We start from the raw sequence: 18,841 nt of genomic DNA on the forward strand, positions 1-18,841 counted from the left end.
CGCAATGATATTACACAGCGCCTGAAAATAGGCCAACATAACCAACGTGACAACCTGCTTGCAGCGTGCCTTGTAACCATGGATACATTTCTGAGAGACAATTCAGAAGATATTTACTTTGGTGCAGATCCTGAACGTATCTGTTTGAACCAGAATACACTGAAGATTAGGTTGTCACGTTGGTTATGCTGACAGAAGTTCACCTATTTTCAGGCGCTGCGTTATATAATTTTTGACTGGCAGGTAGATCATCGTATCATTACATTTGTTTCGAATGATCGAATTTTATGGTCCTACGCCTTCCACAGATGATCTTTATATACAGATATAAATAAATTTAGGCTCAGGCTCAGGGCATCCCGGACACAATATTTTAAAGAACAGTGTTGGGCATGTTACTTTAAAAAAGTAATTAGTTATAGTTACTTCTTACAAATAGTAACTGAGTTAGTAACTGAGTTACATCATTATAAAAGTAACTAATTACCAGGGAAAGTAACTTTTGTGTTACTTTTTTTTATTTATTTTTTTATGTTTAAATATGTTAAATAACTTGGATGCCCCCAATATTATATATGTTAAATGAATGAATTGGACACTAAATAGAATACATTATTATTATAAAACATTGTACATTAATGTACGCTATTGTAATGTATTGTATAGTATTGCTGTGGGTCAATGTGAAAGACACCTATCATTCAATACATTATTGTAAATAATATCAGTAGGCCTACTATAGTGTAAATATTGTGTAAATATTATCAGTACTATACTACTTCTTTGGTAGTGGAGCTCACATTATCACCTGGGTTTTTAGCCACTAATTTTGTGGCGGCATGTGATGATGTGAGGTGCTTCATTAGATTAGAATTACTTGCCACTGACGTGGAGAGACTCTTTCTTCCTGGGCATAAGTTGCACATTACATAAACATTCTTACCTTCCACCTCAACGAGGGAAAAGTAACGCTTATACTTCCAGTTTGCGAAAGCTACCTTTGAAGCCGTTGGACTTCTCCTGGTCGTTGGTGTGTGTGACTGTGCATATGTGTGTGTGTGAACTCAACCTATCAACCTCAACCTTGTCTCCCACCCACCAATCATCATCAGTTATGTGTATCACCCCACCCACCCCCCAACACGCATGGCATGCACGCACGCCTGCACACACACACACACACACACACACCAACCAAAAAAAAAACGTTGCTGGTCTGACTGACAGAGAGCCTGTTTGGATGAAAACCGCTTCAGTGAGCTCAATTATAGTAATGCCGCATTTTATTCTCAGTAACGCTAACAGTGTTGTAACGGGAGAAACAGTAATTCGTTTGATTACTCGTTACTGAAAAAAATTATTCCGTTAGTAACGGCGTTTATCTATAACGCCGTTATTCCCATCACTGTTAACGATACATAAAAGATTAATCACTTTCTGACCATCTGAGATTTCGGTATGGAGGTTAGGTTTTTCAGTAGCATTAAAGCACACCATTAGTGTAAAGTAGCAGTGTTTGTTGTTTGCTTTTGGCATCTGATAGAGCGTTTGGACTTGAAATATGCAGAGAGGACATTTCTTGGCCACAATATACTGCACGGTATACCATATTTTATGCTAATAGTCAAAACTCAAAACCAGTCTGATCTAAAGTTGAGAGGAACTGAAAAAAGTGTGAGAATGAATGACTGATTTGAGTGAAAAAGCGGTGGTCTGTTGGTTGATTGACCGGCCTGCAGTACCGTCAGCAGCGCAAGAGCTGTGAAATCAGTGAGAGGCTAATGACGGCCCTGTGGGTGAGAAGAATATGTAAGTATGAGTGTGGTTGTGTGTACAGTATGAGCAATGCATCATAAATCTCTCTTCAGTGCCGGCTGGTCTGACCTGCAGCAGAAGGTCTCATCTCAAGCTCCATTTCCATTTATGAGGCTCATTTATTAAGAAGCTTTTCTGGAGCGTGACGCTTACGTTTACCTCCACCTGTTTGGAGCCCAGGGTTGATGAATGGGTCTCGCTCATGTTGTTCTGTGCAGGATCCATGTCTAGCAGCAGTCGACTAATCTTTGTGGCGTTCAGGAGAGAAATGGACCCAAGGCTAAGACACCTGACAGACCGTCCTGCCATGAAAGATCTATTACATGACTCGCCAATGTCTGCATTTCAGGCTGCTGATTTTATGTGCCCCATTGTCTCTAGAATAGTAAAAGCGTTTAAAACTGACTAGTGTTTTTACAAGTAAAATCAGTCCATACTTAAGCTAAAATGAAAACTAAAAATGCCCAAATATGTCTCTAAGGATTAGGAATAAGTGTAGTTTTCAAAGTGGGGTAATTATAAATTAATTCACAAAATGTAGCTCTGCTGAAAATCTAGCTACCTTGACATCTACTAAAAGTGAATTATTTTATGGCAGAAACTCCACATGGCACATAAATAACACTCTTTATTTGTCTCATTCAACTGATTCCAACAGAGTTTGCCATTAGCATGTTGCATATTTTCTCAATGTGTGCAGAACTACCTGAAGGAGGCATGGAACATTTTTGACTTTGTTACGGTGCTGGGGAGCATCACAGACATTCTGGTTACTGAGATCAAGGTGAGTCATTAAAGAAACACATCAAAGCTTTTGAGAACCAAAATTCAAAGCTATTTAAAAATAAAATCATTTTAAATCTCAACACAAACTGTACATGATAGATGTTATGTAGCTAACGCAGCTTATGTAGCTCTTGAAGCTGAACGTTATGTCTCTTTGTGAGCTTTCAGCATTTCTTTTTTGTGTCCTATTTGTGTTGCACTTTTATTCTGCTTTCCATTTGTCTTTGGTTAAAATGGTGGGAACAGGGTTCCATTGAAAACCTGGAACTATTATGACATTTTTAAATTGTCAAAAGTCATGGATTTTTTTTCTTAAAAGGATGAACAGGATGAAGATGTCAAAGTTTTTCTTATTTTGTTTAAATATACGTTTTTTTCATTTAGTACTGCCCTTCGGAAACAACAGACTTATTTACAATATTCATGGAAGAAAAATAACGTAAATGTGCATACAGTCCACTTTAGAGTATTAAATATACAATCTTGCTCAAAAGTTTACGAAACCCTTTTTTGAAACCTTTTGAATTTGGAGATCAAGGTAAATTTGTACAATTTACCTTGATCTTCGAATTCAAAAGGTTTCAAAAAAGGGGTTTGTAAACTTTTGAGCAAGATTGTATATTTAATACTCTAAATTGGACTGTATGCACATTTACGTATAATATATTTTGTGAATAAAATGGGCACTTTCAGCATTGTCACTAGATGATTTCAAATGAATTTGGTTTAGACCTCGATTATCATTAGACCTGTTGTAAGACCAAATCATCTGTTAAAGATGACAATCCAGAGATCTCCCCCGATGACTTTTGACAGCCGTGTCTCTGTCAGCCGTGACTCCGGCCTCTCCTAACGATTTTACTGTGACTCTTATTTTTATGCTAAATCTCTGTTGGCACCTGTCCCCTTCCTTTCCCCAACGGACTGCACAGACGGTAAGTGGCTTCATCGCTCCTGCACTGCCTGTCTTCGTCCAAACCTCTCCTCCTGTCAAACATCTTTATGCTAATTTTGAATGCTCACCTTTATAACTGCTGAGATCAGGCTTGACTATTGTCAAACTTGTTCAATCCAGCACAAGGCTGAGATGTAAAGGGTGGGGGAGGTGGATTTGTGAGGTCTATTCACAGTAGCCATGTTTCCATCCACCTATTGTTATGCGAATTTTGGGGTATCACATTAAAAAAACGCTGTATGTACACGCCAATGTGCGCATAAATTCTAAAGATGCATTTCATTTTTTTAAATAATTTTAAATAAATGTAATAAAAAGACGTGCATAAACTGTGCTGGAAACTGCTGAATAAATCCTTCGATGCGCAACCAAAAAACTCACTTGACTTTGACTCAAACAATGGATGTGATTGGATAACTGGATTAACCAGCGGATCGGTTTCATTGCACAGCGTCTCAAATGTTGTTTTAGTTATTCTGAAAGGCCTGAGCCTTTCTGTCATCAAAATGATTTGGTATAATGAACTCCCAGAACTCTCACATGATTGCATTCGCAAACAGATCCCAACGCAAGATAACATGACAAGGTTTATTGCATTTCGTCCACACTCTCTGAGGCGCAAGTCATTTGTGATGCAGGATTGTGAAGTGATGGAAACGGTCGTTTATTCACAGATGTTTTATGCAATATTCCAATGGACCCACTTTATATTAGGTGGCTTTAACTACTATGTACTTACATTTAAATTAATAATTTGATATAATGCACTTATTGTGTACATACATGTTTTTACATTGTACTTACATTTTAAAAATGACCTGCATGTAATTACATCTGTAATTAACTTCTGTATAACATTTATAGTTACACTGTTGACACTTCCCTTACACCTTAACCTAACCTTAAACCTACCCATACCACCACACCTGTCCCTAACTTCACCCATATCCCACCTCAATATCAGCTAAAGTGTTTTGCAATACAATATGAAAACAATAAGTACATTGTATCAAGTTATATTTGCAAAGCTGGATGGAAACATAGCTAATGACGAATAGATTTTCCCTATTATTCCCTTTTGAGGTATTGAAAGAGTAGGGATGGGTGGTATGTACGTTTATGGACAATATATACTGTGAAGTCTCAAATCAGTTGTTATGAATAATTTTTCATTGGTTTGTGTCCAGCAAGTTCCCAATAATAAAAAAAAGAAAAAATAATAAACTGAAATACTAAAATAAATCTTTAATTTTTGATGTATTGTTGAATATATTGTTACTGTGATATAATAACACTGTGATATTTTGAAGATTGAAGATTTTGGTCATATCACCCATCCCTAATAGATAAAAGCATGTTCATGCAAGATTATTCATGCATTATATCCAGACTATCAGCAACATTTTCCTGCATGAGACTAACTAGTTTTAATACCTTATCAATAACAGATCTAAATGAGGCCATTGCTGACACTCTGACTGACTGAGGATGCACCCTCGTCTCGGGTTGAGATACAGCGCCAGTGATGCGCCTCTGATCTTTCTTTCTTTTCTTGTATCCAGGATAAGAGGATTAATCTGAGTTTCCTGAGACTCTTCCGGGCCGCTCGTCTCATTAAACTCCTCCGGCAGGGCTACACCATTCGCATCTTGCTCTGGACCTTCGTTCAGTCATTTAAGGTCAGAACTTAACCTTTGACTTTACTCTGACAACTTAGACAACATTAATTGTCAACAATAATATATATATCAGCCAAAAAAAGTCGCTGTTTGGATTTAAATAGGCAAATGCTTAAGAGTCTATGATTAGATCATTCTTGCAGTGATTATTCTGTTTCTAGCATGATATATGTTTGGCAACAGTTCTTAACCCCAACTGATGGAGTGTGTAGCTTTTTATTTCTTAAACAAGCATGTAAGAAGACACATCATGGCCATATTCCCAGGATGAAAAAGCCAAGATTCATCAGGCTCAAAATGTGAACGAATGGTTGGGAGGGAGCATCATTTTCACACATGAATTGGCACCTGAGTCCAGACCTTAAATTCAGTGAAAGTCTTTGGGATGTGCTGGAGTAGACTTTACAGAGTACTGGACTCTAGCATCGTCAATACAAGATCTTGGCCAAAAATGTATGCACCTCTAGATGGAATAAATGTTTATTTGTTAGATGTTATTTGCATCAAGAGGTGCATACATTTTTAGTCAAGATCATCAATTAGGGTTAGAAGAACTGTTGCTAAACATATAACATGCTAGAAACATAATAATCACTGCAATAATGATCTAATCATAGACTCTTTGTCACGGTTAGGTGGCTGTAGAAAGTGCACGCTGACGAAGATGGTTTGAAATACACCGTCTTTTAATATAAGAGCAAAATGCAGGGAGAGTATCCGTGTACAAGACAACCAATAACTGACCAAGGACTGAACAGAACAGGTAGTATAAATACACATAGTCTTAAAAAGCTCCTTAGTTCAGTAGTCAGGGCATTGATCAGGGAGTCTGCCATTTTAAGGGCTGTCTCAATTGCAGAATCCTTCCTGTGCACTGAAACGTTCGCTCCCTAAAAAGTCCCACAGTGCACTGCAAAACCCAGGGTGCATTGATGCTCACTATGTTCCCTTAACGGAAGTTCTGAAGCGCAAAACTTAACTTAATAACTACACATAATGACCAATAACGACACGCAATATAATCTGGCTAACATATCATTTATTTACAGCGGAAGTGTTGCACGTACAGTGGGTAGATAGTATTTAGTATTTAGTGGATAGACAAGTATTTGATACACTGCCGATATTGCAGGTTTGCCCACTTACAAAGCATGTAGAAGTCTGTAATTTCGAACAGACCTAGGTACTCTTCAACTGTGAGTGACGGAATCTAAAACAAAAATCCAGAAAATCACCATGTATGATTTTTAAGTAATTAATTAGCATTTTATTGCATGACATAAGGATTTGATACATCAGAAAAGCAGAACTTAATATTTGGTACAGAAACCTTTGTTTGCAATTACAGAGATCATACGTTTCCTGTAGTTCTTGACCAGGTTTGCACACACTGCAGCAGGGATTTTGGCCCACTCCTCCACACAGACCTTCTCCAGATCCTTCAGGTTTCGGGGCTGTCGCTGGGCAATACGGACTTTCAGCTCCCTCCAAAGATTTTCTATTGGGTTCAGGTTTGGAGACTGGCTAGGCCACTCCAGGACCTTGAGATGCTTCGTACGGAGCAACTCCTTAGTTGCCCTGGCTGTGTGTTTCGGGTTGTTGTCATGCTGGAAGACCCAGCCACGACCCATCTTCAATGCTCTTACGGAGGTAAGGAGGTTGTTGGCCAAGATCTCGCGATACATGGCCCCATCCATCCTCCCCTCAATACGGTGCAGTCGTCCTGTCCCCTTTGCAGAAAAGCATCCCCAAAGAATGATGTTTCCCCCTCCATGCTTCACGGTTGGGATGGTGTTCTTGGGGTTGTACTCATCCTTCTTCTTCCTCCAAACATGGCGAGTGGAGCTTAGACCAAAAAGCTCTATTTTTGTCTCATCAGACCACACAACCTTCTCCCATTCCTCCTCTGGATCATCCAGATGGTCATTGGCAAACTTCAGATGGCCTGGACATGCGCTGGCTTGAGCAGGGGGACCTTGTGTGCGCTGCAGGATTTGAATCCATGACGGTGTAGTGTGTTACTAATGGTTTTCTTTGAGACTGTGGTCTCAGCTCTCTTCAGGTCATTGACCAGGTCCTGCCGTGTAGTTCTGGGCTGATCCCTCACCTTCCTCATGATCATTGATGCCCCACGAGGTGAGATCTTGCATGGTGCCCTCAGACTGAGGGAGATTGACCGTCATCTTGAACCTCTTCCATTTTCTAATACTTGCGGCAACAGTTGTTGCCTTCTCACCAAGCTGCTTGCCTATTGTCCTGTAGCCCATCCCAGTCTTGTGCAGGTCTACAATTTTATCCCTGATGTCCTTACACAGCTCTCTGGTCTTGGCCATTGTGGAGAGGTTGGAGTCTGTTTGATTGAGTGTGTGGACAGGTGTCTTTAATACAGGTAATGAGTGGAGAACAGGAGGGCTTCTTAAAGAAAAACTAACAGGTCTGTGAGAGCTGGAATTCTTACTGGTTGGTAGGTGATCAAATACTTATGTCATGCAATAAAATGCAAATTAATTATTTAAAAATCATGCAATGTGGATTTTAGGATTTTAGATTCCGTCTCTCACAGTTGAAGTGTACCTATGATAAAAATTACAGACCTCTACATGCTTTGTTAGTAGGAAAACCTGCAAAATCGGCAGTGTGTCAAATACTTGTTCTCCCCACTGTATATGTAACAAGCAAAGTATTTATGATAGTAATCTTTAAATAACATTACAAGTAATGTCAAAAAGATATCAGCTCTGCTGTTGTTCATAAATACCAGTAATTATGTTGTTCAACGAGGCTGTTGTCACGTTGCTGGAAAAGAGTCATCAATGTCCCAATGTGTAATGAGTAGTCCTTTACTGTCCTTTCCAGTGCCAAATTTGTGTACACGATATAATGATTCACAAGCTCGGGAGCTAGGGCACTGATTGAGATGCACCCATAGTAAATGAGGGAACTAAACAGGAACAACTGGACAAAGATTAACTAATCAGAAACCATAGTAACTAACGAGAACTCATACAGACATGACAGAAACGACTAAACAGAACATAATTGTGACACTCTTAAGCATTTGATTATTTAAATCTAAACAGCAACTTTTTTTGGCAGTGAGTGTATACACACTGTAAAAAAAAGTTGCTGCCTTAAATTTTGAAGTACTATCAACTTGGATGTTTGTCATTTCAACTAAAATTACATTGAACTGACTTTAAAAAAATAGTTTAATCTTGTATAACTTGTAAAAAAGCAGTTGAAAATTGCTTACCTTAGTTTAAAAACATGTTGTCATAACTCGTTCGTCATATCATTTTTTTACAGTGTGTGGGGGGGTTAGGGTTAAAACATGAAGATATACAATAACATACAGTAATAAATTATTATTATATTTTCCTGAGTAGATCAGATGCATCATTTCTGTTTGTCTCTAACACAACTGTATTTTTTTTTTCTCAGGCTCTGCCGTATGTGTGTCTCCTCATCGCAATGCTCTTCTTCATTTACGCCATCATCGGGATGCAGGTGCGATCCAGAGAGCTTTAAAAGCCTCTGTTGCTCTCTCATAAACATTACCCTTCATGCAACCTTTCCATCTGAGCCTGTTACACCAGTGGATCTCAGCACCAGAGCTGCTACACGCATCTCTCTTCATGTTTAACTGCTTCAACGAGATAAACAGAGTATTGATTTTGGGTTTATTGAGAATGAACCCAGTACTCTTTCTAAAAAGCAAACTCATCACCAGATGAGTACGTTTTTTCGAATACGTTTTTTTGCATGGGCAGGTGGTGTTTTTCCATATGAAAGCTTCTTTGTGAAAAAGAAGCCATTGTTCTAATGTAAAGGACAGATCTCATCTTTAAGTTTGATTGCTCGTTTAAGGACGCACAGGCAATCTCCCAGATTGTGTTGGGAATGATGGCGTCTGCCATCTAGTAGATTAGAACTGCATTGTAAATCAATGCTAATTGTATCCTGTAAGACTAGGGAAATAACATCATCAGTAAGCCATGTAATCAACTGTACACTTGGAACTCCTACCGCCAACTGAATGTTCACTTCATCATTCGGTATAAAACGTGCTTTTGAACCAGTTTTTGCAACCTTTCTAGTATTTTTATAGGAGGAATTTGAATTACAAGCTTATTAGATTCATGGTTCAAGTTGTGAAGTATTGTTAAATGTATATCCTTGCACATATTGTGCAAATGTTACAGGGTTTACTGACTTGACATGGTCATGAAAAGACAAAATGTTTCAGACAAGTCAGTTATTTAGAAATAATAGAAAGCACACTCTTAGCAGTGGGTTTGATATGAATGAAAAGAAATATACTTTATTGTCCCTTGAAGGGAAATTTGTGATGGACTCAGTAGCCAGCATTTGAACAGAACCTGATACATTATAACATTGTACACAATAATCATTCACACCATACACATAAGAATGCATTCTTGATGGCAGAAATGTGTATAAATATATTACTTTTATTATACGCTTTTGTGCATATGTCAGCGTAAAAGATGATCCGACCTTAGTCACTGGATGCACTTTCATAATGTGTGCAGCTGACAGATTATTGTGATTTGTTTTACTGTCTGTCAGTGCATTACAACTCTGTAGGTTTGAGTGAGTCAGTGTGTTTATTTACTTGTCTGCTGTCTGACATAAAGTCATAAAATTCATAAGCATGAGTCCGTTTGTGCAATATGTGTATGTGGCCTTGTAAATACTGCAGATGCTTACTGTAACATACCCTCCAGACAGTCTGAATTATTGACACAGTCCCTGCGGGTATTTTTGTGAAGCTCCAATAGGAAAGTGCACACATTGAGCTATGTTTTTCTCTGCCCATCACTACCAAATTTGCTTGCATTGTAATTCGTCCAAAATTAGAATGCTGATGTGCTTTTCTCTCTGTGCCAGGTGTTTGGTAACATCATGTTGACTGATGAGTCAGCCATCAATCATCACAACAACTTCCAAACCTTTTTTCAGGCCCTCATGTTGTTGTTCAGGTAACGCGATTACAGCTTTTGCAATTTAGAGCAAGTGAAGCCAAAGTTTCTGACTTTAGCTGTGTTCGTGTGCATTTATATTGCAGAAGTGCTACAGGGGAAGCTTGGCATGAGATCATGCTGGCTTGTCTGAGCGAAAGGCCATGTGACTATTCATCTGGCTACAGAGGAAAAGAGTGCGGCAGTGATTTTGCTTACTTCTACTTTGTCTCTTTCATCTTCCTTTGTTCCTTTCTGGTTAGTGGTGCACATCTCACATTTAAACAGACATACTTGAAAATTCTGTCATTATTGTTTCAAACCTGTATGATTTTCTTTCCTCCTTGAAACACAAGTTATTTATAGCAGGATGTCTAAGCTGCTCTTTTAGATACAATGAAAGTGAATGGTGACCATGGCTGTCAAGCGAGGTTTTCAGCAGATAATGACAAAGTTTCTTATACAAAGCTACTTTAAGGCTTCAGAGCATTTGAAATAAAGTGCACAAGGGCAGTTGTGGCCTAATGGTTAGAGAGTCAGATTGGTAACCCAAAGTTTGCAGGTTCGATTCTCAATATCGGCAGGTAATGCCTAGAGCAAGGCACCTAACCCCCAATCGCGGTTATATGAAATAATGTCATAAGTTTGCAATGACATTTTGCTTTTGGTTAAACGATCCCTTTCAGTAGTCTTGCATGCTCTTACTTGGACACAACATCCTAATTCATGCAGATGAAGTGGGCAAATATTGATCTATTTATTAACTAGTCTGTTAACAGCCTGTTCATTCAACACTATCATTCCAAAGTATCGGGTCAATATAAAGAAAAAAGGAAAGTCACACTTTTATTCAGCAAAGACGCAGGGATGTATCACAATTTCCATAAACATATTAATCAGCACAACCGTTTTCAACTGTGATAAATGTTTCTTAACTCTTTCCCTGTCGTTTTTGAAAAAAGTTGCCAGCCACCGCCAGCATTTTTGATGCAATATATCAAAAGAAAGAACAGACCCTCTGCTTTTAAACAACGACAAAAACGTTTTATTCTAGCTTCTTGCATTCCTTTTTTTTATCAACATTTGAAATTGGGTTTGATATTTTTTTTTTTAAAGGCAACATTTTGAGCAAAAAGCTGAGAAAATCATGTTTTTGTCAAAGACTACATCCCAATCATTTTCAGAACGATGATCAAAACATTGAGTACATGAGTAGATCTAGTCCATCTACACCCCCAAGGGTGCATAGTCCTCGTCCTGGGTTGACATTTCATTCAGGAACATTTGGCATGTTTTGATTTATATACTGTTTAATGTTGATAATTGCGTTATTTTACATATGCATCTTCTTACATATGATATAGTTTGTTTCTGCATATTTTTCTCCGGTGTTTTGATCTGGAGATTCACTCTTTTAGAAGATGCATAATAGCGTATACAATACCCCCTACTGTATAATAGTGAAAACACGGAAAGCTGGACATTTCCATCAATTGCGAGGAAAGAGTTAAGTAGCGAATCAGCATATATGAATGATGAGGTTTGCCATCACAGGAATAAATTACATTTTAAAGTATATTAAATTAGAAAACAGTTATTTATTTTCAATTTGTAACATTTCACAAGAGCATGCTTCTTTCAAAAACATCAAAAAAATCGAATCAACCCCAACCGTTTGATCGGTACACACAGAGAAAAAAGGTGTCAAAATTGTAAGGTACAACAACTTGTCACTGGGGCAGTACCCTTAAAAGGACAAATTTGTACCTTTTTTTTAACCACAAAAAGGTAGTACCTTAAGGCACGTATTTGTACTCTAGGGTACTAATATGCACCTTTTAGGAGTAAAAAAGGTACAAAGATGTCCTTTTAAGGGTACAAACGGTTGTACCTCTATCGTATAGAGTGCATTAGCTTTAATCAGTGCAAACTTCCTTTAAGTTCCTTGTAACAATAAAACAAAATCTTAATTTAATGTTTTGCTTAATTCTGATTGAGATTTCACATTCTATTTTTCATAATCCTTCCTCTACACCACAACCATCAGATGCTGAATCTGTTTGTCGCTGTCATCATGGATAACTTTGAGTACCTGACACGTGACGCTTCTATTCTCGGGCCTCATCACCTCGACGAGTTCATCCGCGTCTGGGCCGAGTACGACCCTGCCGCCTGGTGCGTATCTCTCCTCCACTGACACCACAGTTAGTGCCACTTTAAAAGAATGTGACAGCTCAAGACTAAGTGATTGAAAGATGCTGGCTTAAGAGGGTCCGCCACTGGCGCTGTGTCTGATTTACTCGTGGCCTTAAGTCACAAGAATCCCATTTTACTGTGTGACCAAGGCTAACATCAAATCCTCAAGCTTTGTCTATGCTGAGGAATGCAAATCTTACCCTTTGCACGCCATTCACTTTTAGTCTATCTTGAGCAGAACGGATTTGAATCCTATCCTCTCTGTCAGTGTAATCCAACTTGAAAACGCACAGCTGAGCGTAGTTATCTCAATAAGCATGAAGTCTTTGAATACATGTACGGAATATGGGAAAAATGTATTAAAATCTGTCTTTTTAATCCATATCTGTTTTTTGCAGCGGAAGGATACGCTATATGGATATGTACAATTTGTTGCGCATAATCTCACCCCCCCTCGGCTTAGGAAAGAAGTGCCCTAATAGGGTGGCATACAAGGTTTGAAAACCTACACACCTTTCCTTCCAGAGGGCGGTGCTGTAAAATCAAATTCCCATAAAATGCCCGATGTCTGATGGGATTATACCCCCCCCCCTCTTCCTTTACTAATTTTAATATGGGTAACCATGGTAACCAGGAAACAAAGCCAAATGCTAAATCCCTCATCCCAAACTAATCACATATGTTCACAATGCACATTTCTATCTGGCTTGTTGTAATTATTGATATACTAGAGCAGCTTTTATTTGCTCAGTCAATACAGTGCTTCAAATTAGGCCAAATATTAGCTTTGTTCCTGAGTATCTGATTGGTTAGCCGTGGTTGCGTCCTAGCATGCAAGGACGGAAGCTCCAGACTGCAGCCCCTCAGTCCAAATCCATCATGCCATGTTCTTCATCCCTGGATCACCGGCAGCCTGTAGCTACAAAAGCAGCTGTAGCTACATGATCCATCCGTCCTTCTGAGACAGGATGGCATCGGATACCCTTGACCTTCCTTCAGAATCCTTAATAACGATGCTTTTTTTTTTGTTCCTTTTCCTTTCTTTCTTTCATTCACATCACATTTCCTTCATTTTCTCCACTACCTCTTCCCTCTCCTTTTCTTGTCTGTGTGACTCTGGGTGTCGCTCCCTGTGAAGTGGACGCATGTCCTACCTCGATATGTACGAGATGCTTCGCCACATGTCCCCTCCGCTAGGTTTGGGAAAGAAATGTCCTCCACGAATCGCCTACAAGGTAGATCCCGCCCCCCCCTGACCTATCCTTGGCTCCTCCTCTGTCCTCTCATTGGCTGATGTGGCTGTCAGTCAGTGTTCTAATTGTGGAAGTGTTTTCTCGTGTGTGTTTCATGTTGTGCTTTTTTATGTGTCTTTTTATCTCAATTATGTTCTCAACGTTTTAGATTATATTGACACAATAGTTCAGTTCCAAAACTTGTGAAAGAAGTCTTTAATGCTCACTAAGGCTGCAAGGTTTCTTAGAAGGCAGAATAATGTTAGGCAGCGCCCTTAAATACTGGTGCACTGTCCTGATAGGCAGCTTAATACATTTCGAAACAGAACACCGAGCACTGAATTTCATGAGGCGTCTGCAGCTAGGCTATATTAAAATTGTGGCATTGTGTAAGAGAAAGTAAAGAATTGTGGGGGGAAAATCTGAATATCAAAACTGAATCTTAAACGTCACTGGTACAGGGCTGCCTGTTTTGGTCGCAGGCCGTTCTGCCACTTTGAGAGCTGCCTCCGAGTCAATAAGTTTACACACCCTGTTCCAGCTGTCTGAATGGGTAACGTTCAAGAGACACGCGTCCGTGGCTGTCTGCTGAGCTACTCTCTGAGGCCACACAGTCTGCGTGAGTGTAGGCTTGAGGATGCGACGTTCTCAGTGAGCTCTAAATAGAACAAGCCCCCCTCCACCCCCCCACATCAGAGCACTGAATCAACAGGGAGGAAATAGCGAAAGCTTGCTGTAGATGTGTGCTCAGTGGAGCGTCCTTTCCTCCTTTCTCTTTTTTTATTGGTAGTTGTTGTGGAAACATGTCTTCACTGGCCTACGCTCTCTAATGAAGGCTGAGTGTTGTTCCTGTGCATGCTTTTATGCTCTCACCACAGAAACAGATCTATTCTCTGTTTATTTTGCATCTGTTTTCTTTTCACCTCTATTTCCAATTACCACTGGGTGTGTTAATGTGTTAAGCGTTTGCTCTGACTTCACCTCGAGGGACGTGTTTGTGTGGTGGGTGCTGTCGTGGTTTTGGTTGGTCAGCATGCTATCTTTTCTCGCTCTCTGGTCATCATCTCTGAAGGTCATCGCTGATTCTGTGAATACACAAGAAAAGAAGCATATCAACACTGCATGTTTCAGCGCACATTAACAAATGCATTTGCATTCTCGACGTAGACAGTAGGCACAGCTGCCCGCATGCAGATTGGCAATATTTAATAGCGAGACCTCAGACACAAAGGACTAAAGTAGTTGGATTTTTACAAATTCTGTCAAGAACAAATTCAGGTCACGTTTTACTCCAAAATCAAAAGAAACAAAAGTAAATATTATTTTGAGAGGGTAAAGAGCATTGTGTCTTTATTTTTATGGCAATCAAGCACAAATATGTCCCTCTAATATATATTACAAAAATGATATTTACATTTTAAAGTTTTGATATATCTTGTTGTAGCTGTATTTATTTCCGTTTGCTGATTTTAATTTAAAAATAAATATGAGATGGTGGTCCAGTGGGTTAAACCACTGAACTGATACGCAGAAGGTTACTGGTTCTATCCCAGCAGTCACCACCAGTGTGTCCTTGAGCAAGGCACTTTACTCCATGTTGCTCCAGGGGGATTGTCCCTGTACTAAGTGCACTGTAAGTCGCTTTGGATAAAAGCGTCTGCCAAATGCATAAATGTAAATGTAAATATTGTGTTATTGAGTATATATTTACTGCAGAAAAATTGGAGTCTTAAAATAGCTTTAAAAATACTTTTTTTTTTTAATATATGGCATCTATTTATTTGTATATATGTGACCCTGGACAACAAAACCAGTCATAAGGTATATTTGTGGCAATAGCCAACATTACATTATATGGGTCAAAATTATCGTTTTTTTTCTTAAAATATATTGATATAATAAGATATTAAGTAAAGATCATGTTCCATGAAGATATTTTGAAAAGTTCCTACTGTACTTCATTTGGAAAACTTTAAAGGCAGGGTCACACACACACAAATATACATACATATTTTGTTTGGCCCTTACTCCAATTCCACTTTGCAATTGAACACCTTTAACAGTATTTTGACTTGAAAAACCTGGGCGATTTCAATTTGAATTTTCAATCAAAAAGATTTTAGAATCAGCTGATTTTATATATGGATGAAATATGTATTCCATGTGAAAAATAGTGTACTATATAATTACATGCAGACATATACTTTGATTTCATTGTGTTTATATGAACAAAACGCTGATGACTCAGCTGATCAGCTGATTCTAAAATCTTTTTGATTGAAAATTCGAAACTGAAATCGCCTAGGTTTTTTTTTTTTCTGATTTTGAAGTCAAAATACTGTTAAAGGTGTTCAGTTGCAAAGTGGAATTGGAGTAAGGGCCAAACAAAATATGTCTGTGCCGTCTTTGTTTAAACCTGATTTAAAAATAATAAAAAAAACTACAAAAAACACAAAGCTCAAGGTATTATCATGATATTAGACATAGTTAAGCATAATCAGCGTAAGGTCGTGCATGTAATCGCACTTACTGAGAAACCTAAAAACCTCCACAGTGAAACAGCTTTACTGTCTGCGAACTGGAGAAATGCAACAAAACATCTTCCATCTCCAACATCACTCATTCTCTCCACAGCATCTGCATGAAATATAGGCACTCTCTCTCCTTCCTCCCATCATTTTGATGTCCTGATGAGACAATTTGTGTGCTGAGACGAGCGTCCGGAAATGACAATTGACAAAAGAGAAATTATATAGCCCAAGTCGTTACTCTCCCTCAGCATGCAAACTCCTCCTCCCGTTTGTTATGGTCATTTCCGTATCCCGCAGTCATGTGTAATATTAATCACATGCTATCTGTGTCTGTGACTCCACAGCGGTTGGTGAGGATGAACATGCCCATAGCTGAAGACAGCACGGTTCACTTTACCTCCACTTTAATGGCTCTCATCCGGACTGCCCTGGAGATTAAACTGGCATCAGGTGAGTGTCCAGCAGGGCCACCACAATGTCAAAAACTCCTTTAACTGTCCATCTGCTCCAGCAGGCTTTTCATCTGTCATTGATTTGTTTCATTAGCCTTATTTAATCTTCAAAATCATTACAAGTTAATTGAATGATGCTTTCCCCTCTCACTTTGACTTATATTCAACCTTTTGCTTGATGTAAAATATGATTAAAGAATAAGATAACACCCATTAACAGCTCAACAAAAGGTCTCACTGGGGATATTAAGGTCTGCAGGAATTAGCAATGCTTTCTTCTTGTTTTTCCAGGAGTTCTGGCTCAGCGCCTTTGTGATGCTGAGTTAAGGAAGGAAATAAATAAAATTTGGCCTAACTTGTCTTCAAAAACAGTGGACTTGCTGGTGACACCTCACAAACGTAAGCCCTGCATTTAGAAACGTTTCATTAAAAAAAATGACGATTTCTTTTTAAAAAGCAATTAACATTTACATGGAATCTTAATTAAATGCTTATGGGAGTTTTGAGTTTTCATTTTGAAACAATTTCCACCTGAGTGATTCAGCCTGTGACTTTTGAGTTTTTGGTGCCACCTAGTGGACATCAGTTTTCCCCCTGCACTTCTGTCCATATGATACATCATGTCCATTTCACTCTCTCTTAGATAATGAATTGACTGTAGGGAAGGTCTATGCGGCTCTGATGATTTTCGACTACTATAAGCAGAACCGAGCCAAGAGACTCCAACAGCAGCAGGCTGCTCCAGGCACACAGGTAGAGCATCTTCATGAGGGATCTACAACTTTAATAAACTACTACAGTATTAGCCTTGCGTACCCAGACATTGAGACTGACAGCAGAAGGTCTGGACTCCATAGCAGCTTTCATTGGCCAAGGACCACCCAAGAGGACGTCTGAGCGACATGTAAAGCAACCAATCAAAGTCCGTTTTGTTCAGCTTAATGTTTAGGGGTGTGAATATGTAACGTTGATGTCCCTACAATAACTGACATGTTATAAGCATGTAAAGCTCTTGGACGTATTTACCAAGCGGCAACCTTCCGCGGTCTCTCTTGAAGACAACACAAAAGTGACTTAAACTGCAATTCACTTTTTACTGCTTTTGGTCTATATAGCTAATTTTGCCCTTCATGACAACTATGAGGGGGGTGAATTTTGTTTATAACTCATCCGTTTAAATTATATTAAGCACTAAAGTTCTGCATAATTAAGGGTGTGGCCACTTGAGTGACAGGTGGATTGCCACTATGGCCGAGCTAGGTGGGCGTGGTTCCAGCAACCAGGCACCTCAGCTCCACCCATGTCCCGCCTCTTTGTCCATTTTCAGTTATTCGGGAGTGACGCGCTGCCAAGATGGCAACGGCCGACTTAAGGCTTCAAAAATGCTCTTCAGAAACCTACGGGTGACGTCATGGACACTATGTCCATATTTTTTTACAGTCTATGGTATTTCGTCTTCCATGAGGGGGGTTGGCATCACGGCAGCTTTGCCTCCTGGCGGACCGTTAAAGAAAATGACGACACACGTCTAACAGAAATATTAGAACTAGTATGGTAGATTAAAAGGGATACTTTATTATTCATTTGTTTATTAGTATTCATAGCTCCTCAAAGAGTTATTAATAATTGATTAATATTAAACTCATCTTTGTGTATATTGTTTGTTTCTCCTAAGAGTAAGGTCGGAGTTCTCTTCAGACCAATGCTTCCTCTCACACACCTGCACGATCAGGAGCCAATGCTGCCAAAAACCCCACCCTCTTCTCAAATAGATACCACACCAGAGCCAGAGGCCCCGCTCACATCCTTTCACCTGACCAATGGGGATGCAGTGTGAGTGCTCCACCATTCTGGTCTTCATAGCATTATACGTTCCTTTTTAAAAATGTGTTTTGTGTTAATCTTTTTTGTGTCGTTTTGTGTGTGTCAGACAAAGCCAGAGCAGTGGCATGAAAAAGTTTCCTTCGGGAGGCATACCTCAGGAAGCCGCGCAGGAAGCGAACAGAAGGCCTGTCCAACGTGGCCAATCAGAAGACGTGCCAAACACATACATATCTCAGGTGATTTATTGCTGAATAATCAGTCCTATTTAATGTGTCAGCCATTTGCAGCACAGGTCAGTTAAACCCTAGTTTAACTTTATGAGTACAAACTGCCACATCCACCAGCAACTATTCCAAACACAATGTTTTGTACATTTGTACCATTAGTAA

General features: G+C 39.2%; 1 protein-coding gene across 1 annotated transcript in view; it reads left to right on the forward strand.

The window, feature by feature from the left end:
* cacna1bb (calcium channel, voltage-dependent, N type, alpha 1B subunit, b) overlaps positions 1-18,841 on the forward strand; it is a gene marked incomplete at its 3' end in the record, with an annotated part of 202,456 nt that overhangs the window by 172,161 nt on the left and 11,454 nt on the right. The window contains exons 34-45 of the mRNA XM_079835329.1: positions 2,516-2,599; positions 5,119-5,235; positions 8,677-8,742; positions 10,147-10,238; positions 10,325-10,475; positions 12,265-12,392; positions 13,552-13,648; positions 16,521-16,626; positions 16,920-17,027; positions 17,272-17,381; positions 18,304-18,461; positions 18,559-18,688. Of these exons, the coding sequence (XP_079691455.1) occupies positions 2,516-2,599; positions 5,119-5,235; positions 8,677-8,742; positions 10,147-10,238; positions 10,325-10,475; positions 12,265-12,392; positions 13,552-13,648; positions 16,521-16,626; positions 16,920-17,027; positions 17,272-17,381; positions 18,304-18,461; positions 18,559-18,688 (1,347 nt within the window). The remainder of the gene's footprint in view (positions 1-2,515; positions 2,600-5,118; positions 5,236-8,676; positions 8,743-10,146; positions 10,239-10,324; positions 10,476-12,264; positions 12,393-13,551; positions 13,649-16,520; positions 16,627-16,919; positions 17,028-17,271; positions 17,382-18,303; positions 18,462-18,558; positions 18,689-18,841) is intronic.

This window comes from Gobio gobio, assembly GCF_949357685.1.
Source record: "Gobio gobio genome assembly, chromosome: 14".
Taxonomy (NCBI): Eukaryota; Metazoa; Chordata; class Actinopteri; order Cypriniformes; family Gobionidae; genus Gobio; species Gobio gobio.